The 23102-nt window shown below is 47.5% G+C and overlaps 2 protein-coding genes across 4 annotated transcripts in view; one reads left to right on the top strand and one right to left on the bottom strand.

Annotated features, from left to right (window-relative positions):
* Positions 1–4644, top strand: part of PLEKHF1 (pleckstrin homology and FYVE domain containing 1) — a 12689-nt gene extending 8045 nt beyond the window's left edge. For all 3 annotated transcript variants that reach the window (XM_044427949.1, XM_044427952.1, XM_044427950.1), the window contains exon 2: positions 1096–4644. In XM_044427949.1, coding sequence (XP_044283884.1) covers positions 1109–1918 — 810 coding nt within the window. In that variant the 5' untranslated portion in view covers positions 1096–1108 and the 3' untranslated portion in view covers positions 1919–4644. The remainder of the gene's footprint in view (positions 1–1095) is intronic.
* A 14297-nt stretch (positions 4645–18941) lies between these two features.
* On the bottom strand, positions 18942–20693 carry LOC123022306 (protein C19orf12-like). Its single transcript, XM_044427953.1, has 2 exons — positions 20572–20693; positions 18942–19494 (listed from the first exon to the last, which is right to left on the bottom strand). The coding sequence occupies exons 1-2, from the start codon at positions 20600–20602 to the stop codon at positions 19229–19231; spliced, it is 297 nt and encodes a 98-aa protein (XP_044283888.1). The 5' UTR covers positions 20603–20693; the 3' UTR covers positions 18942–19228.
* Positions 20694–23102: the final 2409 nt, after the last annotated feature.

Genomic DNA, 23102 nt, shown 5'->3' with positions numbered 1-23102 from the left:
CTCCCTGAGCTTTGCTCCATTGGAGCAAAGCTCAGGGAGCCAAGGTTCCATTTGGATGCCAGGAAGCACTTCCTGACAGTCAGGACCCTGAGGGTGTGGAATGGGCCTCCACGAGAGGTCGTTGAGGCCCCATCGGTGCGGGTGTTCAAGGATAGGCTGGATGTGCACATGGTGGGCATGTTGTGAGCGGAGCCGGCTGGTGCCGGAGGTCAGACTGCATGGCCCGGGAGGCCCCTTCTGACTCGCTCTGTTTTCTATGTTTTCTATGTTTCTAAATATCCTCAGTGGTTTCCAGATGGTTACATCCTTTCCCCTAGCCATATGTAGTCCTCATTTTTTGGGTACTTTCCCAGCTCCACCCAATTCTAAAATGTTGAAACCTTCTAAGCTTGGCTACTGCAAATATAAGCTTTAAGATGAAATAGGATGCTATTTGGGAGCCCACTTCTTTTGCTGGGAACCCTGCCTACTGCAGGGCTGTGGCTCCCAAAAGCTGCTCCAAAGTTCAAAGCCCTCAGTGCTGCGGAATTTCTGCCATTCTCTGGGATATGAGCCTTCTTCCTACATCCCAAAGCACCTAGGATGCTTTGCTGAGGACCAGACTCTGTATCCATGGAAACATAGGGTGATCCTATGTCGACTGCGTCACATCAGGCTGCTTTTGACTCATCTGAGAGTGATGGAAGAGGAATTGTACCTGAATGTTTTCTGTTGTCCACTCATACCATATTGGAGGTAAAGCTGTAGTCCTTCTCTTGGGTGTGCCAAATTCTTATGTATGGGGTCTTCTTGGCACAGAGAGGCTTTCAGACATGTTGAACTCACCCCCTGCATGTCTGTACCACCATTTTTTGGTAGAAAGTGAGTTCCTCTCTTTTTGGTAGAAAGGCAGAATATGCAGTTGGTCAATCCATCCATGCTGTGGTCCAGCACCTGTCTGTGTACCTGGCTTTATACAGAACTTGCTTTTTCCTGCAGCGGTACTCCGTCTGGGGTCAGACCTATGGAAGGAAGGAGTTCATGGCAGCAGGCAGGGCTTGTCAAGAAGCCTGGGTTGCACCCATTGCAACTTCTGTTTCTCTTTCTTGCTTCCAGGTGACTTATCGAGATGGTCGACCACCTGGCGAATACTGAGATCAACAGCCAACGCATTGCAGCAGTGGAAAACTGCTTTGGGACGTCCGGACAGCCCTTGGCCGTGCCAGGAAGGGTCCTTCTGGGTGAAGGGATCTTGACCAAAGAATGCCGCAAAAAAGCCAAGCCGCGGATCTTCTTCCTTTTCAATGACCTCCTTGTGTACGGGAGCATCGTGATCAACAAAAGGAAGTACAGCTCCCAGCATATTATCCCTCTCAATGAAGTCACCCTGGAGACGTTGCCGGATACCCTGCAGATGAAGAACCGGTGGATGATCAAGACGGCTAAGAAGTCGTTTGTCGTTTCTGCAGCCTCTCAGACAGAGAGGAAGGAGTGGATCAGCCACCTGGAGGAGTGCATCCGCCTCTTGCTGTCCAAGACGGGCCAGCTGCCCCCCACGGAACACGCCGCCCCCTGGATCCCCGACAAAGCCACCGATATCTGTATGCGCTGCACCCACACCAAGTTTTCCACCCTCACGCGAAGGCACCACTGTCGGAAATGCGGCTTCGTGGTATGCGGGGAATGCTCCCGGCAGAGGTTTCTCATGCCCCGGCTGTCCCCAAAGCCCTTGAGGGTTTGCAATCTTTGCTACAAACAACTGATGGCAGAAAAAATGGAGACAGAAGAGGCACAAAAGTCCGTCCATTCTCCTCTGGCTCACTACGAACCTTCCAGTGGGGAGGACAGTGACCGCTCTGACGAGGACAAACTGGAACAGTGGCCAGAAGAGGCAGAGTTTTATACGTCAGACATGGCTTGGTCATCTTTCCACAGCTGACCTCAGCACGGTCAGTCAGGCAGATTTTAGGGGCCGTGTTCTGTGAAACACAAGAGCTTGTCCTGAGGCACTTTTCATAGGAGTAGCTTTCAATGTGTTTTCACTGTTGAGCTTTATTCCATGCTGTGAATAAGGGAGAAGAGATGAGCTGAGACTACATCTGCAAGGGCCTGCTTATCAGCTCGTTAGGAGCGAGTGCTTTTGCATTGACATTTGAGGCAGAGCTGAACTGAGACAGACCTAATGACTGTTGCGCATTCCTGAAAATATTGCTGCTTTTCATTCAGTCTTTGCCAACCTGGTGCTTTCCATTTGTTTCGGACTGCAATTCTCATGTTCCTGACCGTGAGTGTAGTTTGCCATGAATGGGAGATCAAACCATCTGCATGACAGCAGAATGCGGGGGGGGGGGGGGGGGCTGATTTACTTTAGTTAAAGATAGTCTTGTCTTCCACTCCTGAAATGTCGGGTTCGGCTTGAGAATTTTGTGGGGCTGAACGCCAGAATGCCTCAAACTGTGCCTGCAGGAGAAATCTGTCTGTCTCAAAACTGGAGGTCAGGTTCTGGATTCAGTGCTAATGAAGTCCAAAGCAGCATCAGCTTCATGGCGGTGTTTCATGAAAGGTGGACCTTTGATAATCACTATGTGGAAGTTGGTCAAGGGTCTCTAATAGTATTCTGTTCAAGCATCAAACAATCTTCACCGGCTTTTCAAAGAAGGATTTGGTTTGGGGGATCAGGTTGAGTGCTGTGGTAGGGAGGGAGGCTAGAAAGAGATGTTGCTTTGACTACTTAATTCTGAGTAGTATTCAGAATTAATATGAATTTGTCAATGGAGTTTTGGAAACCAACGTTTGCAGATCAACTTAATTAAATGGCTGACATATTAACTTTGATTGGATGAGTGCTGCCCCATATCTGTAAAATTTTGGCTATGCTTCCTAGCTTTACCATCTTCTGGTGTTATTTCATTATTAATATTTAACATAATAAAAGCAAATTTCCCACTTGCTGACTTATCAGCTTGGCCTTCTCCAACCTGGTGCCCTCCAGTGGCTGTGGACTACAACTCCCATCAGCCCAAGCTAACACAACCAATAGTAAGGGATACTGCGAGAAGTTCAAAACATCTAGAGAGCACCAGGTTTGAGGAAAACTGGGTTGTTATCTTATTTTATCATGTTCAGTAACCTATCTATAAATATATATTTCAAAACACTAAAATATCTGGGAGAGAAAAGACTAGACTGTAGGTGGGACTGGTGCTTCTTGGGGTGAGGGGGGGCCTCCGGTTGTTTTCACCTACTAAATTTATCTTAAAATATGCACTTAACTTCTGCCACACCTTAATACAGGAGAGCTGCTGCTTGTCTTCAGTTCCAGGGGCCAAATTTGGTCCTCTGGAGTTCCCCAAAAGGGTACGCCCCCTTCCCAAGCCACTCCTCCTTTCCCCCAAGCACCAGTGACGATCGGTGCAGTTTTCCCTCATTCTAAAAAGTTAAAATACTTCTCCTAAGGTGTGTTTGTGTTTTACTGGCAGTAAGAGCTTTAAGCGAAACCATGCTTGTTTTTCTGGTAAGGACTGCCTGCCTTTTGCCCACCTAGCTGTAGAATAGAACCCCAGAGGGCTTCCCCGAAATGGATTTCGACACTTGGGCTGCAGATGTTTCCACACACTTGAGCTGATAGAATGACAACTCTTTAAACCAAGGGGTCCTTTTAAAATCAGAGAGAAGGATGGACGGATGGACAGATGGACAATCTCTGGTCTAGAGAGTACAAACCTGAACTTTAATGTGAATGAAGTGCATGAAAATGTTTCATTTGTTTGCAAACATCCTAGCTGTTGTGGATTCTGTAAAGCAGTGTTTTCGTCTTCAGAAGTGCAGCGGAAGCAAGGTTGAAATACAGACAGCTGCATCAGAAATGGATTTGGTAGCTCAGAGCTGCAGCTTAAACACCGTTGAAATCCGGGTGTAGCTCAGGCCTGGGGCACGTTGTTTTCGGTGCCATGTGCTTCCTGCCTTGTTATATACTTTGGCGCTTTCCACTGCTTGGTTTTCAAAGTGCCATCTGCAACTCGGAGGGCTAGAAATATACTTTGTGCTTAAATTAACCCTCCTAGAGAAATACACGCTGTACAGAAATGCCTTGCAGATGTTGCATGGCTCTGTCCCTCACGTGCATCCACACACTTTCGCACACACACAGCACAACCCCAATATGCTTGCGGTGCTAAGCCAACCTTTCTCAACCTCATATCCTTGGACTACAGTTCCCATCAGCATAGGAATGCTGAGAGCGGTTGTCCAGGTTGGAGAAGCAGATCTAAAATGCTGATCTTAATAGCTTGCTTTTGCCAAGGTTGGAGCTTTTGTTTTCTATCACTGTGCACGTTGATGCTTCCTTCTTGATCTCCGGTGGTGTAATGGAGTCAGAGCTCACACCAGCACCTTTTTAAGAGCAGTAAAACGAAAACCTTTTTATGTTTTACTGATATCACCTGCCATCCCCAAGGATTCCCTGCTCCCGCTGCCTATAGCTCTATTCCTCACAGAAGCTGGGTTCCCAGTGGCATTTTAGTCCTTGTTGTCATGCAAAGTGTTTCAGGGTGGCTGGATTTTGAACGGGCAATATGCTCCCGTTAGTTTTACCAGAGACTGGCTCCTGGTTCCAAAACTGCAGGAAGTAGTTTTGGGGATTGGGACCAGCACAGCTGCCTGAAGTTTTGGTCCCTCGGGGCGGGGGGGGGGGGGCTACAGGGACTGTCACAATGAGGGTCTTGCCATCAGAAGTCGCCACGACGTCGCTGCTGGAGGTAGTTTGACAACAGCAGCTCTGTTGCTGCAACTTAGTTTTTGACTCACAGTCTGAACTATACTAGTAGGCGACATTGCAGCAGGCAATCAATCTGGGTTTTGTTTGCTTTGCTTTTGTCTGTCTTTTGTTTTCCTCATTTTTCCCCCAGGAGCAGAAATGTAAGTCTGCATTTTTAAACATGGAGTTTCCCCATTGCACGATGATCTACCAGTATGACCCCCCCTCCCCATTCCGTGTCTCCCCTCATCTACCAGTATGTTTACATGATAGCCTTCTTTTTGTCAGTTAATTGTGTTTTCCCTTGTTAATTGATGGATAAATTGCTTATTAAATATCCTGTCTCAGTGTAATTCATGTTCTGAGGATTCTTCTTCAAGAGCCGTATGTCCTGATGGGAAATAAAGGAGAACATTTGGGCCCAGTCCAGCTCTACTCATGACCTGTTCCATGCCCCTACGATAGGGGTGGGAAACACACAGGCCATGGGGTACGTGCATCCCTCACCAGCCCCTGCTGCTGAAAGACCTCTCCCATGAAGGTTCCCTCTCCCTTGGCTGTTGCCACCAGCAGGCTGTACAGAAAGGAATGAAAGGAAGCAATTCCACCAGCCCTGCTGAAAGACCCCTTCATTTTTCCTTTTCCCTCCGCTTCCCCTTTTGCTTGTATGCCATGTCTTTTTAGCTGGTAAGTCTACAGGCAGAAATTGGTTTGTTTTCCTTACTGCATGTAAGTTGCTCTACAATACTTTTTGGAACAGAAACAAGATAAAAATGCTGTAAATGAATACATAAATTCTCAGCTGCCGGATTATGGAGTTAATGTTTCTGCCTAGATTAAGTACACACATTATGAAACAGAAGTGTAGGATCCTAAAGAGATGACTAATGGGGGAGCTATCCAGTCTTGGTTAAAAACACTTTATTTAAAAAACCATGAAGTAGAAATCTTCCAAAACAAGTAGCTGATCGCGTGATTTTTATTTTAATACCCTCCAGCTCACTATGAGTAGAACAAGCTGTCTCCGGGCACAAGGAGTACATTGTAAAAGCCCAAGCCGATGAGTGAAAATAAATGAAAAACAGTCCAGTTTGCCTTTTCCTCTGTGGAATTTATTCTTCTCCAGCAGGCTAAATTTCCCCAAGTTTTCCATTCTCTGCAGCTGCCTGTGTCAACCGCGAAATGTTGTTTCCCTCCCTCCATCCTGCCTCCCTTGTGGACAAACGACACCAGACTTGCCAACAAAAGCCTTGAGTGAGGCAGATGTTTCTGGTTTTAAAGAGCTTCCAAACCCTCTTTGTTGTATTTTCTTCCTTATTCTGGCCCAAAACGAAAGAAAGAGTGGTATTTATGGTGCTTTGTCCCCGTGGTGTTGAATATAATTTTAACGATAACCTAAAGCTGGGATACGGGCACCTGGGAACTCAAGCACCCAGACCATCCCCTTTCTTCTTAGACAGCTATCCTAACCCTCAGTCCCAGAAATGCCTCTGCTTGTCATCACCAATGTAAGATCCTTCAGCCAGATTCCCTTACATTGTGTTACTTTACTTGGCAAGAGGAATGAAGTTTCTTATTTACGGAGAGGTATGAAATGTACACAGGCCATATTTCCAGCCAATGGAAATCGCACTGAGTATGAAGGCACTAAATACCTTTAGTGTCTGGGCACATTTTCTTATAACTCCACGAAGAAGAGGAGTAGAAACCTAACATTGAAAAACAAACTGTCAAAGATGGGGAAGATCTAAGAATACTGCACCCTCAGCAAAAAGCACTAGAATGCTCGATACCTTTTTGTCAAAAGTCAGAATTCTGTTCTTTCATCTGGTTACAGTTGACTTTGAAATGCATTAAGATACCTGTATTTAGGGAGAGCTAAATACAGGCATTCATTGTTCCTGGCCAGACCAGCTTTAGACCTGCTCACAGTTGTGGCTACAGGCCTGCCTGTTGCAGAGTCAAAACAAAAGTAGGGGGCCTTATTTTAGAAGTTGGCTGCTTGCACTCGTGCACGAGAAGAGACTGCCACTGGAGGAACCAAACACCTGTTGTGGTTCCTGCTAGAGGACAGCGGTAAAAATTCTTGCTCACGCCTCAGTGGCTGAGAAACCCTTGCCTGCTCTTCAGCCCTTGCACAGGCAAAAATGCAGCCCCCCCTGCCCCCCCCCATGGGCAAAACCCAAAGGGCTGATGCCCCAGTTAATACGGTGCGGTTCTTGATCAGCCCTCCGTAACCGAAGAACATGCAGTCAAACATCAGCTTGAATAAGGTGACTCAGATCTTTGCCTTCCCTCCTGCCTTCAGTTGCCGTATTTACAAGCGATGCAAAATGAACCAAGGAGAAGCTCTGGAGAGCTGCTTTCCAGCACTGGGCCACGTTCAAGGCAGACAAGACAGGCCAGGCACAGCGCTTGAAAGGCTGCTGGTTGAGAAGCCTTAGGAAAGGGGTCTCGGCCCTTCAGAATAGGGGGGAACTGCTCAAAGTCCAGGGATGCAAGAGAAGCCCTGCTACACACACCAAAGTCCGTCTAGTCCAGCACTCCATGCACACGGTGGCAACCCGGCTGCCCACGGGATCCCTCCAGCAGGATGGGTGCAAGACCGCCACCTGCCCAAGCTGCTCAGCGGCTGGGGCATGCAGGTTTGCTGCCTCTGTTGAAGGAGGTAGCCCAAAGCCAGCAAGGCTAGTGGCCATTGGTAGCCTCCTAGCCCATGGATTTGTCTAATCCCTTTTTAAAGCCATCCAGATGGGTGGCCAGCACCACCTCCCGTGGCAGCCAATTCCACAGTTTCACGACACGCTGTGTGAAGAGGTCCTTCCTTTCATTTGTCCTAAACCTTCCACCCATCAGCTTCTAGGGATGGCCCCAGGTTCAAATGTTATGCGAGAGGAAGGAAAAAGACTCCCCCTTCGTTTTTCCACACATGCATTATTTTACACACCTCTATCATGTCTCCCCTTATTCCCTTTTTTTCCCTAAGCTGAACAGCTCAGTTGTCATAGCCGCTCCTCAAGGGCAGCTGCTCCAGCCCCTGGAGCATCATTTTTGTTGCCCTAGGAAGCCACCTAGCAAAGGCGCACGGCTTTGGGAGCCCTGGATGCCACTCGGGCTCTCGGACCTGACGTTCGCCTGCCCAAGCCTTTACAGTAAGCGAAGGCGGCGATCTTTGCTCTCCTGGGAGCAAACCCCACTGAATCGGCCCAGAGTTATCACCACGCATGCATGGTGCTATTGGCCTCTGCCAAGCAGAGCCCCAGTCTCCAGTCAGCCCCAAAACACAGGGATGGCTTCCACCAGTTACAGTCTCCCAGACCAGCTTCCCTTGCAGGGGTGCTGGGTGGAATAATGGGCGCACAACACTTCAGGCGGGCCTGGCACCAACATGGTGGGACAAGTGCCATTCGGCCGGCATCGCTGGTGGCTTTTTTTACCGCAGTTGCTTGGTGCAGAGCCAGCTCCTTACCTGGGCCCCACTGAGCTTGTGGGCACTGGGAGAGCCACCAGGGCGGTGGGTGCCCGGACCCTCCCCAAGGCCACTCCCGGCTCTGGCCTTGGCCCTGCTGCCGTCAGTGTTGCCACCAACATTCAGCAGCAGGGCAGCCAGGCATTAGCCCATCGCTTGGTGCTGCCCGACCAAATTTCTGCAGCTCCCAGTGCAAGCTGGGGAGGGGGAGAATTGGCCACCGTACCCCTAGGTGTTGCCTGCCCCACCCTGAAGGTAGGCCGGTGTGACAGCATTCTGCAACACAGCGCCCTCCCAGTGAGTTGGCCTACATATCCCACCATCCCCAGATGATGAAAGTTATCATCCAAAACACCTGGAGGGCATCACATGGGGGAAAGGCTGCCGTACCCAAGGCAAGAAATGTTGGCTAAGGCCAGCCAAGAGTTTGAAGCTTTGGAGATGTGAGGCTTCCGGTTCGTGGTTTATGTTCTTGGGTCACATTCCCTCTGTTCAGGGCGAAGCATGGGATGTTTAGGGCAGTAAGTTTCCCAAACATAAAGAGAGAAGACGAGAGGTGGCTGCTTCCCAATGGAAAGTTCTGTTACATCTCTGTTTAAAAAAAAAAAAAGTAATTTCCCAGACACTGGCTTTCTATCAATGGCCTTCTTTGTGGTAGCAAGACAGAACCGTTCTCCTGATCTGGGGACATCGCAAGGCAAAGCTGCTTTTGCGATGAGCACAGCGGGAAAACGCGGCCTTGCGCCATCTTTCTCCCACTGGAAGCACTGGAGGCACTGATGGCAAAATGATGTTCCAGCCTGCTGCATGGTGAACTCCGACGCTGCAGCCCAATCCAAAATCAACAGAGACGTTGCACGGAGTGAACAAAAAGCAATCGCTGTAGGCAGTCTAGTAAGAGCAGTGGAAGAAAAAACTCCATCGGGAGCTCTGATACAACAGCACAACCAGTTTCTCCCTACCTGGGACTTTTGGCAAAGAAGGACGGGTAGGTACATTTTGAAGCTGATTTTATGAACATTCTTTCCCACATGTACAAGCCAATGTTGTGCCTCACATGAAATTTTGGTTGCTTTCTCTTTCACTTACACACCCCAACAACCCTTTTGGTTCTTCATTCATGTAAAACAGGATGTGGTACCACAAACCATGGGTAAAACGCAGCTCACTCCATTTAGCTCTCCAGAGGCCTTTTCCCTCCAGCCTCACTCATTTTCTTCAGCCAGTCCCTCTTTGGTAGCTTCCTGGCCTTCTAAAAGGTTGAACTGTCTCTCTTGTTGGGTTAACAGCAGTAAAAACCTTAACCTCAAGTATGCTGATTTTTAACATTATTCTTCCGTGATCTTCACCCTCAGCCTGCCCTGCTCTGAAATGCATCCCTGAGAGTTTCTCCAAAGTGGGATTTGGCCCCGAGGCACCAAGAGGTTGAACACTCCTCAGGTAGGATGCCAGTGTGGAAGGCTGCGTTGGCACACTTGGCGCGGTGGAGACCGGTGGGATCTTGCCCCCGCCCCATGCACTCATTCAGTCCCACTGAGCAGGGCTCCTGCGTTTGCCCACAACCACGTCATCCCATCCCTGTTAGCAAAGCACCAAGCCCACCTCTGTGAAGGAGAAGTGCTGACAATTGAATGTTTATGCAGCTTCCGTTGGCCGGGAAAAGCATGCTCGGTGGGACCGTGCGGAGAGGTTTGTGGACACGTGCTGCCAGAAGCAGGGAGCTGGCAACCTGTTGGAGGAGGAAGTCAGAAGCCTTGTTGTGATTGTGCTCTGCCCCAACTCTGGAAGCATTTCTCCATCACTTTAGTCTTTTCGGTGTCAGGCCAAACACTTTTTAATTGCCCAATGTTTTAAGGCCTGACTATTTTAATTGGGGTTTTATTGTTAGTTGAATTTTTAGGAGGGTGTGTTTTAAATTTTTTACATTTTGTATTGTTAAACCATCCTGAGACTTCGGAAATGGGACGGTCTAGAAAAGCTTTAAAGAAATGAATGAAAGAATCTTCACCACACCAGCCTGGTTGTGGCTCTCTCTCGCAGGCACACCAAGGAAACGGTTCCAGCCCAGGAGGCCCTGCTGCTGAGGCATCAGACGAAGCGGTGCCCCACGTGGGATGCAGAAGCTGCCTGGAGAGGCGGCTGAATCTTAGTGGCGCGCTGGCACTGTGGTCTTCGGAGGGCGGCAGGCTCAGTCGAGGGGCTCAAAGCAGCCCACGTGCCTTTGCCACCCCCTCTTCCACCCCCTCGCATCTGCTGCCCGAAATGGGCCGGCCCTGCCTGACGGGCTGGGGTGAGGCTCACATGGGCCACCTCACCCGTCCCACTCCAAAATAAGCATCTCAGTGCAGAGCCGGGGAACCAGCAAGCACCCCAGGCCCGTAATGCCGGACGTTGGGTTCGTCTTCCTAGGGGCAGGAGCAAAGGGGCTCAGACACAGTGCCGTGCTGGCACGACTCGCTGTTTGCAGGCGAAGGCAGCCACGCAGGCAGTGATGAATCCCGATCCCTCAAGAACCCTGAGCAGTAGAAACCCCGTAATCCCCCTCATCGTAGTACGGTGAGACCTAACGGAGGAAATTCATTCCATGCAACGCAAGGAATTGTATTTCCATTTGAATTAGAGTCAGGAGTTCTAAATTTATGTCTATATGTATAAATTGCCATGTGCACGGTCGGTCGCAGCCCAGGTTCATCTCTCATTAAGAGGTTGTCTGTGTTTCTCTCTCCACCCCTGCAACTTTCAAATGGAAACAGGAAAGGAACTTGATGTCTCATCTCCTCACCCCCTCCGTTCCCTCCTCTCTTTGGCAACTTCTGCTGAAACTGAAAGAAAAGTGCAGCCGTCAGCAAGCCCAGTGGCTGGGGGAAATTCTTTGCTGTCACGGAATGGCTTTGGAATCCCACCATCCCTCCTCGCAAAGTTTAGGACAAATTTATGCTTCTGTCTTTCCTGCATTGGAGCAGCACTCATAAATTACACTTAATGGTGGGCATTAGCAGAGAGCTAACAGCAATTAAGTGAGGAAAAGTGTGTGTTCTGCCTCACAGCTTGGGGACATGCATTGATTTTTATGACCTCTTGAAAGGGAACAATGAAGGCTTGCATCCCGATTAAAGAGGAAGTTGATTTGAATTCTGGAAACAAGGAGCACTTGGATTCTGGGCTATGCTTTTGGATTCTTGCATCCTCAGTAGCACAGACTTGCATTAGTTCAGGGATCTGAGCAAAGATAAATCATGTGACTGCAAAGCTCCGATAGCTAGATAGTCTGAGATATACAGATAGATAGATCTGATAGATAGATAGTCTGAGAGACGGTTTCCTTTGCTCCCTTGCAGCTCTGCTTCCAGGCTGGCTTTCTGTGCCCTCCAAGAGCTCCCCGCTGTCAGCTCCTCAGGTAAGGACTTCAGACAAGTGATCAACAGCCTCACGAGACCTGGCCCAAGCGCCTGTTCGGCGTCCCTGGGTGACTTCGGGTCACTCCCTGACTCCTGCCTGACCTACCTCTCAGGGTTGTTGTGAGGATCAAGCGGAAAGGAGGCGGCTCAGGTGCACCACCTCGTGTTCCTTGCAGGAAGCAGCAGGATATCCGTGCAACCGAGGAGCGCACACAAGAGAAAGTCCCCTGGGGAGTGGACGGCATAACAAAGTTTCAAATTAAGAAAGTGAGTTTCAAAAACAGGGCAGGTAGGTGAGCGAGGGCACCAGGTGACGGGCCGGATCAAGACTACGGGCTCCTAGTTGCTGACCGCCCTGGCGGGACCCGCGCCCGAACTGGGCAGCCATGCGTCTCTCAAGTTTATTAAACTTCGGACCAGCAGGTGGTGCCTTGGGACTGGAAATCTCCACGCAGGGGACGAAACGTGAAGCGTGCGGGGAGGCGCCTTTCCGCCTGCCCCGGAGCCTTTCTTCAACTAGCGCCTCCGTCGTGCAGCCAAAGGAGAAGGCGGGCGGCGGGGGGTCCGCTGTGCTCGAACAGCAACAGGCAAAGCCTCAGCCATCAAAACAAAAGCAGCAGCGCAAAGCCTCGCCATCTGCCTGTGAGCAGTTCGGCTTGACTCCGCCGGCCCCGAAGCGCCACCCGGTTAATAACCGCGGCTGAGCAGATGGTTTCCTGGCGGAAGCCCGTGCCTCTCCCGGCGCGCCGCTCGCCTCCTGCCGGCGCCGCAGTGCCGGCGCGGCGCTTCCCCGCTTCCCGGGCAGTCCCTGGCCCGCCTGGCTCCCGGCAGCTGGCGGGAGCCGCGGGGGTCGCGCTCCCCCCGAGGGGGCTGCCCCTCGGCCGACTCGCTCCCGCACTCATGCACGCGCGCCCGTGCCCCGAGCCCACCGCTACTCCCGGCAGAATCACGGGCAGGTTGATGGGGAAGGGGGTTCAGAAGTGGCCGGGCCGTTGGACCAGCGGGGTCCTCGGGGGGACGCAGACGTTTCCAGGGTTGGATGAGCCGCGGATCCCTCGTGTGCAGCCTTCCTCCGGAAGGGCCGCAGTCTCCGTTCACACGGCTTGCACACTTGGCTTCGTGTGCCTCCGCTTCGCACGACGGAGCCAACGGCTGCATAGGCACCACCGCACGATCTGGCAATGCACTGGCCGACTGGTCCTCGCGGCGGCCATCGGCGAGCGTGGAAAGGGCAGCAGCGTTGGGGGGAACATATTTTACCTAATCGCAAGCAGTGTGGTCAGCGAGAGAGAGAGAGAGACATCGCCCGCAGCCAGCAGCTGCTGCTTAGCCTTTGACGCTTTGGCACTGGTGCGCGTCCCTTTGCGCCTGCGATAAAGTTGCGCGCAGATTGCTCTCAGCTGCGGCGGGATCCAGACTCCGGGGGTCGTGGGGCGGATGGTTTTCATTCCTCCAGTCAAGCGTTGGGCAGGCCTCAAGCTTGCATGATCTACTCGGTTGCTCACGACAACCCTGAGACCCCGCAGTGGATGCCAGGTGCGAAATCACACCTGCAAGCAACGGGGTGCCTCTGACCAAACTGACAACCCCTTTTGCACAAACATCCCTTTCTGTTGCCAGGAGCAGTGCTCCATTTGGAAAAGATCCCGGGACAAGGATAAGAAAAGCACAGGTTACATATACCAACTTACTCTCAGCCCAACCTACCTCACAGGGTTGTTGTAGGGATCAGCTTGAGAGCAGGAGGGGGAGAATGATGTAGGCTGCTTTGAGTTTGTTGTGAGAAAAAAGAGGGATATAAATCAAATAAATAAATATGCTCTGTGTGTGTTTAAAAGGTTCTGTCTTCTGAGGACACCATCTATAAAAAGGGATAGACAAAGGAGGGGAGGGCATTTCATTTGAAAACAAAAGCCCTTGGCCAGTCAAGGCACTAGCAGGTGAAGCGCATGTGAGCATAACGCCAGCTAATTTGGGGGGATCAGATTCAGTGGAAACAGCCTGTCTGGTGGAGTGCTTAAAAGTGTGGGACGGGGACTCGGGAGATCTGAATTCGAGTCCTCACCCAGCCATGGAGCCGACTGGTGCCTTTGGGCCAGTCACAGACTCTCAGCCCAGTCTACCTCGCAGGGTGGTTGCTGTGGGGATATGATTGAGAGGAGGAGGAGAATGATATAAGCCACTTTGAGTGTGTAAGGAAAAAGTGGGATATAAATCTAAGAAATGACACAGATAAGCCCCGGTGCCTTTATTTCAGCAAGTGCTTAAGGAAAGCAGGATATAGGGACTTTCAAGATGGCGTTGGAATGACACAGACGTGATCAATGGAGCTTCTGTTATCACACCGCTATTGCTCGGTAGGGGCGAAGACAGATTGCCTGGCATCTTTTCTTCTGGTTGGGGTAGGACGGCAATCCTATATCTACTGGAAGAGACTCAGGCATTTCTCAATCGGGCGATACAGGGGGTTTTCTTAGCCCCTGCCAGTTCTCGACATCTGATGGATTAATTAGCTTACCTTAGCCAGATAAGCATCGGACGGCTGGTAAGCATTCTTATTTCTTATTTCTTTTCACAATATTACCCATGGAAAAGCTGTACTTGTTTATAATTGACTTAGAAGAAAGAGAAAGCCCTCTCAAAGTTTTTAAAGCGGCAACTGATATACAAGAGAATGTGAAGACTCTTATCTGAATTGAAGCCGAAGAGAAAGATTTTTCTTCTAATCTCTCTAAGGGCAAAAGCAAAGTGAATAATTGCTATGGAACTAAATCAAAGGATAGAAGATTAGAAGTTGAAGCGTACACTTTGGATGCCTGTTTGGACTTCGGCCAAGGCTAATTGGACACTAGCCAGGAAAGTTTTTGTTAGGTGGTGTTTCCTCTCTACTGTGATGACTTTCTGGTGAGCATTTTTACTTTCTTTTACTTACTTTCTTTTTGCAATATTACCTGTGGAAAAATTATATCTGTTGATAACTGGCATAAAGAAGAAAGAAAAAGCCCCTAATTTGCCGGTGGCCATTTTTTTTGGCCAGCTTCCAATCTTCCTGGGTCTGCCTGGGTTTGCCAGCTTATTGCAAGCTACTTTCTTCTTCTCTCTCTCTCTCTCTCTTTTCTCTCTCTCTCTTTTCCCCTCCTTTTTCTTTTGGTATATTGAAATTTCTTTGGTGAACAGCTTCCATCATGAGGAAGACTCAGCCCTCTTCGGCACCTTCCTCAGTGGGTCAGAGTCCAATTCATCAGCCTAAGACAGAAGACGTTGCAAAAAGCTTAATGGCGACACAGGCGGCTTTAACAACTTTGCAAGTATCTCAAGAGGCAATGTCAATACTGCTGGAAAGCTTATCAAATGAGCAAAAAGAGCGACTTGACAAATTGGATAACTCTATTAGAGAGGTGACAACTCAATTATCTGATGTCTGAGTTAAAGCAGAACGGAATACACAAAAATACAAGTATGTGAAAAATTGGAGACAGTAGAGACAGACATATATTTAATTAAGCAAACAAATAAGTCAACATGGGACTCAATGGCTGCATTAGAGATGGAGAAGGCATCTTATTATCTAAGATTTCAGAATATACCTGAAGAGAAAAATGAGGACCTCCGAGAGATCATAACTGTCATGTTGGCGGAGCTTTTAGAAATCGAGAACGAAGTCATGGGTATGGGAATTGATCTTGTTTTTAGGGTCAACTCCTCTTATACCAGAAAAAATAAACTTCCGAGAGAAGTCCATGTCAAATTTGCTCTAAGGTCTATAAGAGATAATGTTTTGAAGGCCGTATGGGAGAAGCCGTTAAAGAGAGATGATCATCAGGAGGTGACGGTCCTGAAACAAATTCCATGGAGGATTAGAGAGGGAAGAAAGAAATATCGATTCCTTACTACAAAAGTGATCAAGAAAGAGATTATCTTTAAGTGGCTAACATAAGCAAATGAAATTGGCTAAACAGAATTTTTTTGAAAATGCTAATAAACTGGGGAGATGGCTAGCATATAAAGTAAAAAAAGAAAGAGAGAAGAAATTGATTTTGAAACTGAAAGATGGAGAAGGACGACTACAGGTACAAAATACACAAATTAAGAAAATAGCTGAAGATTTTTTTGCAAGGTTATACCGGAAGGAGGAGTTTTCTATCGAGAAGGTAAAACAATACATTTGAAAGGGAGATTTACCAAAATTACCAGAAAAGTATCAAAAAATATTGAATCAAGAAGTAACAACTATGGAAATAACAGAGGCAATCATGTGACAAAGAACGATAAAACCCCTGGTCCGGATGGGCTACCAGCTCAATTTTACAAATCTTTTGAGGGAATTTTTGCTACCTTTCTCAAAGACATATGTAACGAAGCACTGTTAACTGCTAAAATACCAGATACCTGGACAGAGGGAAGTATCACAGAAGATATGGGCTTAACACAGATTCAAAATTACAGACCCATATCATTATTAAATGTGGACTATAAAATTTTTGCCTCTATATTGGCAGAAAGGTTGAAGAAGTTTTTAATAGACTTTATTCATCCAGACCAAAATGGTTTTCTGCCTAAAAGACAAATGAAGAACAATCTGAGGGCTATTTTGGATATCCTAGAATACTACGAGACACACACAGAAAAATCAATGGCTCTACTGTTTTTGGATGCCCAGAAAGCCTTTGATAATGTTAATTGGCAATTCATGATGCAACAGATGGCTCAGATGGAGTTTGGGAAGAAATTCATGAATGCGATATCAAGCATCTATCAAAGACAATCGGCCAGGATTTTAATTAATGGAGAACGTACAAGGGCTATAGAGATACAAAAGGGTACAAGGCAGGGATGCCCGCTGTCACCGCTGCTGTTCATCCTGACTTCAGAGGTCTTGAATAGAAATATTAGGGATGACGAGGACATTAAAGGTACTAAAATTAGGGATGAAAAGTATAAATTGCAAGCATTCACAGATAATTTGGTTTTTAAAATAGAGGAACCTTTTGTAACAATCCCTAAACTTTTACAACGGATTGAAGAATATGGTGAGGTTACAGAGATGAAAATAAATAAGGAAAAAATGAAACTTTTAGTTAAAAATTTTATGCAAGATCAGAAAAAATGACTCCAAGAACAAGTGGACTTGCAGATTGTCAAAAAGGTTAAATACTTGGGAATCGATCTTACAGCTAAATGCACAACTTTGAAAGAAGACAATTACGATAAATTATTGAAAGATATTAAAGGTGATCTGGAAGGATGGGCCAATTTACAACTGTCTTTGATGGGAGGAATTGCACTGGTTAAAAGGAATATACTGCCAAAACTTTTGTTTTTGTTCCACATGATTCCCGTAAAAATTGATAAAATTTTTTTTGAGGATTTAAATTTTCAAATTTCGAGATGTATTTGGAGAAAAAAGAAAGCAAGGATTAAACTGAAAATGCTTCAGGAAACCAAAAAGAATGGGGGTTTTGGTTTACCGGATTGGATGTTGTACTATCAAGCGTCTATTTTAACTTGGCTAAAAGAATGGATAACCTTGCGAAATAAGAGAATTTTGTATCTTGAAGGACATGATTTGCAAGTGGGTTGGCATGCTTATATGTGGTACGAGAAGGTTAAGTCTCATGGGACTTTTTTAAGTCACTTTATCAGAAGATCATTAATGTCAGTGTGGGAAAAGTTAAAGTCAAAATTGTATAACAAGTTACCAAGATGGCTTTCACCTATGGAAGCTTTTGTGTATCCAAATGTATTGAATTTTGAAGGGATCATAAGATATGATGATATTTTGGATAAGGATGGAGGCCTGAACCTAGATCAAGAAATACAAGAACAGGGACTCAATATCTCTTGGTGGTATAAGGTGCAGATGCAATCAAGATATGCTAAAGATTGTAAAATTGGGGTTTTATAAAGACCTAACAGCCTTTGATCAAGTGATGTTAAAAACAGATGAGAAAATGATTAAAAGAATTTATGAGTTCCTACTTGACAGGAAAATGGAGGGGGAACAGGTTAAGGAAACTATGATAACATGGGCACAACATTTTGGATATAATATTGAATTAGAAAAGTGGCAAAAGTTATGGGAGAGAAATATTAAGGTAACTTTAGCAACTTCGTATAAAGAGAATTTATATAAAATGTTTTATAGATGGTATTTGTCACCAAGTCGATTAGCTAAGATGTTTCCAAATATGTCAAACGGATGTTGGAAGTGTAAACATGATGTGGGTACTGTTTACCATATGTGGTGGACCTGTGAATATGTGAAAAAGTATTGGATTAAAATACATAAATGGCTTGAGGAAATGCTACAAAAACCCTTAGCTTTTAAACCTGAAATTTTCTTGTTAGGTGTTGTACCGGAAAATATTAGCAAACAAGAAATGTATTTGATGCTACATTTAATCACAGCGGCGAGGATTGTGCTTGCTCAATACTGGAAGAGTGAGGAATTACCCACTGAGGAACTAATTTTAAAAAAGATTCTGGACTGTGCAGAAATGGACAGATTGACTCTATTACTGAAGGAGAAAGAAGATATTGACTTCTATCAAACTTGGGACCTTTTTTATGATTGGCTGGAGAAATGGGACTTGGCTTAGATTTAAAGATGTCTTTAAATTTTTATAAATCGATTTGAATATGATTATAGAATGTTTAAAAGATATGTTATAGGGGGCTGACCCAGTACGTCCAATGTATTTGATGATTGATTTTTTTTTTAGTTTTTAGTTTAAAATCTTAATAAAAAATGTGCAAAAAAAAAAGGGGGGGGGGAAGCAGGATATGAAGGCAGAGATTTAGGGCTCCGGCTCCCATGGGCCCTGCTCCAGCTTGGTTGTTGCTTCTGTTGGGAAACTGCAGATACTTTGCAGACCAACTGACAATCACCCAGGAAGTCCTGACCTGCCTTCTACCCGCACCTGCAGTGGGGCATCTGATGCAGGCGATTTGCCCTGCATCACTCCCTTCCCGGGTCCCCCAGTGCGCACGGACAGCATGACTGCCATGGAAACAGGTTAACTTACCACTGTGGAAGGGCCTCTAGAGTTAAAAATGCATGACAATACGCAAGACAGAAGTTGGACATCTTTGCACACATTCAGCTGTCACGTCATCACATCTGTTACTGAGAGCCATGCAATAGATCACATAGTGCCATGGGGAACTTTCATCCCAATGCGTCAATTTTATTAGGAATGTCTGAAAAGCAGGATAAGGATAGACAGGCAGACGGGCAGACAGAGACAGACTCTGCCATGTGAGAGGCTTGGGAGTTCTTTCTAGCCAGCCACTCGGCTGTCATGCAAACATATTTTTAAGAAGCTGGGGACACTAAAGCTTGAGAAAAGCTGGTTTATCCGAGTTCGAGTGGCATCGGGAGCAGGGCGGGAGGTGTACATATTATTAAAACGCAGATTACTAGTGTGCTTCTCTCTGCATTTAAAAGGTTCTTTGTGACTCTGAACTCTCCTTTTATTTCTAAATCAGAAGTCATCACAGGGGCAGGATGGGGGGAACCAAATTTGCAGAATGGAAAGGAAGGCAAAACATCTGGAACTTGCTCCTGCTCCCAGATGTTCCTGGTGGGATTCACTTCAGTGTGTGCAGAGCCCTGCATTCCTCTTACTACGCTGCATACTGAATTTCGGCATGGAAATCATTGGTGAGGAAGGTTGCGACCACACCTTGGAGCTCAGCTTGAAGGCTTGCACTCGACGTGACCAGGGCTGTGATCTGGGCCAGGTCGGTCCAGTCTAAATTCCTAAGAATAGCATAGGTGTCATCATATAGCCGCTGCTGCTCCATAGGAGGTAATTCCAAGAGAATCTGTGGGACCAGTTTAAACTGTCCAGTGGACATGCTGGCTCCGGCCAAACTACCAACAGTACTACCTAGATAGGAAACACAAGGAAGCCTTTAGGAAATGCAGAAGGCTGCCAACTTATACTGAGTCAGACCATGATTCCATCTATCCCAGGACTGCCAGCACTGACTGGCAGCTGTCTTCCAGAGGTGCAAGGAGGATTCTGGAGAAATCCTGGCTGAAGAAGTTGGACATTGAACCTGAAGGGGCAAATTGGGTGTGCTATAGTCCCTAACATTTAATTTTCTCTTAAAATTACAATCAAATTAGTTTCCAGTTAATTTTAAGCCATTTTAACTTTGAATATAACCTGTGTGGGGCTTGTGTTGAGAGGGTCAAAATCACTTGGATCATAGACCAATAAGGAAAGCAGAAGGGAAGAGAGGAATGGAGAGTTTAGCGTTAGGCTGGGCAGCCTGAAGCCTTTGGCTGCTTATTATGTCCCACTGGCAACCTCCTTTCAAAGCATCTGCAAAGGGATCGGCTCAGAGCTGGAGGGGAAAGCCCGGTGCCCCTTCCTGGGTGGTCTGCTGAGTGGGCAGGCAGTGGGAAGGGGAGAGAGAAAGGAAGCCAGGAAGAAAAGAGAAAGAAAAGGCACACGTCCACCTGGATGGTGCCATCCCTTGCAAAGAAGCCCGGAAGGGATGCAGCCTCGGCAGAAAAACAGAGGAAAAATGCGAAGGACATAAGAAACTCCCTGCTGGATCAGACCAAGGGTCCCTCTCTTGCAGCCCACTCAGTGCACAGATGTCCTCGTGCCAGTGTTCCCAGGCCACCAGTGCAACACCTCATAGCTGTGCTTGAGAAATCTGCCGCAGATTCAGCTGAGTTTGACTTCTATGAGTCTGTGGTTTTCGTGGCAGAGCAGCTTTTCCTGTGTGAGGCAAGTTCTACAGACTTGCAGACTGGTTACCTGGCTGGAGTGGAGGTGGATATGCACCTGTATTTGTGCAGTCTGGTATCTGTTAATTGGCACAAGCTCCCATTAATGCAACCAGTGCTGACGCAGAACAGAATGCTGCTTAATCATCCGCTCCCCAAAGCCTTTTGTCAAGAGGTCCGCTATTTTCAAAGGGGGCCTTTCTTTTCCCAAAAAGAGACTCACCGACCGCAATGCTAAGGGGGCCTCCCAACATGCCTCCGAGGAAAGCGCCCACGCCGGCCACAAGTGCCCCTCAGCCCGAATGTTTTACGGCTGCCTTCATGCCCCGCACTTCAGACAGCTGATCGGCATCTTTTCTGCTTCACGCCTTCGGGGTGTGTGAAAGAGAAGACACTGCGGTCAAGAAGCTGCAGAAAACCGCTCCCCTACCATTGGGCCTCAGGAGTGAGGCTGCTTTCCCAGACCACTGCTTGGAGCCCATGAAAGATGATTTAAAGGGCTAGGAAAAAGGCTACCTGAGCGGCTCAGCAGCGACCGGCATTTCTCAGGCTCTTCTCTCTTGAAACTGTCCCCATTCCAAGAATAAGAAGCTTCACAGGCTCACATCTGCATTACAGCTGAGCATGACAGTTAAGAATCAGTGCCTACCTTCCCCCCCTTTTCTCTCCCCCTCCTTCCTTCCTTTTCTGTTACGTCTTTTTTAGATTATAAGAGGTAAAGGGTGGGGGCAAGCTGGTTTTATCGATCTGTAAGCCATTCTGGCAGCCTTTCCAGCTGAAGAGCAGGATGTGAACCTTTCACAAAGGTGTTCAGAGTCTTGGAAAAGATTTTCCAAAAACCCTGGTTCTCCGGAGCACAGTTGGAAAACCACTGCACTGGTGGCTCGTGCTTTGTCTGTGCATAATGAAAATCAGGTGACATTTCTTCGTAAAAATGTTCTTCGCACACTAGCTGGACCTGACATGTGGCACAGTACAGATGTTCTGCTCGAAAGCAAGTTCTGGTGTAGTCATTTGAGTACCTCCCACAGCCAGGTGCCCAGCTCCCATCGATCAAGTTTTCACTGACAAACTGCTTCTTATCTAATGTTTGTTCCTGAGTTGCAAAACGGCCTTGTTTTCTCATAATTGTGGGTGGCAGATAGGAAACTGAACGGTTTCATTCTGGTATAAAGGTACTTTTTGCTTCTGTTTTGCTGAGATACTGCCCCCTTTTTGTCTGAAATCGCCGCACCCCCTTTTCTGCCACCTCACTATAAACGTATTTGATCTGGATGTGGAAGTCATGCATTGTGGTGTCTCCTCCACACGTTTACTCAGAAGTAAGCCCAACTGTGTTCATTGAGGTTTGCATCCACATAAACACAGATGGGGTTAAAGATTTAACAGTTCACCAATGCCACCTTTCTCCATCTATCTGAGGCTAGGCCACCATGTCCCACCTGCCACAGTCAGTGCAGTCCAACGTATTTGTGGGGGACCAGGCTGGGGAAGGTATGTCCACCTGGGCAAGTTACCTGTTCTTTGTCATTGCAAAAGATTTCCACCAGGAAACAGGCAACTCACCACCCTCCCAGCAGCTTTCATGTCTGATATCCATTTCTGCTTTTTAAGAAATAACAAACCCCTCCATCGTCTTTAATCCAAAGCTTAAGGAAGGGTTAATGCTGCAGTCTTATGCCCCCTTAGCTGGAAGTTCAGCCCCACTGAACCCAGAGGGCGTCACCTCTGAGTAGGCTTGCCTAGCCGGCACTGTTGCCGCCAGTCGCCGTATTGACCAGCAGGAAAGTCCCATTGAAATTGCAGGGCCTTATACTGGAAGAAAACCTGTTTGCAGTTGCAGAATCAATACAGTCAATGCCCTGGTATTTAGAGGAGGACATCTAAATAGAAAATCCTGTATTCGTGTCCCTTCAGGGAAGAGGGCCTGCACCCCACAGCTGGCCGGAGCATAGGGTTTGCCTTTTCTCTCTAAAGGTGCCCAGACTGGCATCCTGAGCGGCTGACCTGGTTGAAACCTTCAAGGAGATGGTTGCTTTGGCACTGGACCAGGAGGCACACAAGCAAAGAAGCTCCCAAGGAACTTTTGCTTTCCATTTGACAAAGGGCTGCTGCCGATCACAGCGCATACCACCCCACCTGCCTTCCAGGCTGCCCCCCTCGCCAGTCCTGCCTCGCCTGCCTCGCTTTCGGGCTCCTCTGCAGCCATGCCTGCTTATCTCTCTGCCCGGCTATCTGTCTGTCGCCTCCGGAGGGGAACTTTGTTCCTCCAGCTGCATCACCTCATTGGAGCAAAGGTCTCTTCACTGTCCACAGCTCATAATGCCGCTGTTTCTGCTTTCCAGCCCTCTGCACCCGGGACTCCTCCACCGCCACCCATGGAAAATCTCCATCAGCAAGATGGAAAAAGCAGTGGGAAAACGCGTGGAACATTACAACCCCCATGCCCACCGCCCAGTAAAATTTCATGGATGAAGCAAGTTGGTTGCATATTAAAAGCATGGTCTGGAAATTATCTTTACATTTTGCAGTGATGATTCGGTAGATAATGAAGGCCTATTTAGTCTTTTTCCTTTGATAGAAGGCCAGAGATGAATTCAGCTTTTAAACAATACAAAACGAGTCTCAGCAGTGTGCAATTCATCTGCTTATAACACATCATCCAAAGTCTGTTATTCAAGGGCTATTTTGTTGTTTGAAAGTGGGGTATAAATATATGTAAAAAAAATAATTTGAAGCAAAGACACTGGCAGA

The sequence above is a fragment of the Varanus komodoensis genome, unplaced genomic scaffold (genome assembly GCF_004798865.1).
Source record: "Varanus komodoensis strain SLA01 unplaced genomic scaffold, ASM479886v1 scaffold19, whole genome shotgun sequence".
NCBI lineage: Eukaryota > Metazoa > Chordata > Lepidosauria > Squamata > Varanidae > Varanus > Varanus komodoensis.
Note: the sequence above shows the minus strand (reverse complement) of the source record. Positions and strands in the feature narration are given on the sequence as shown.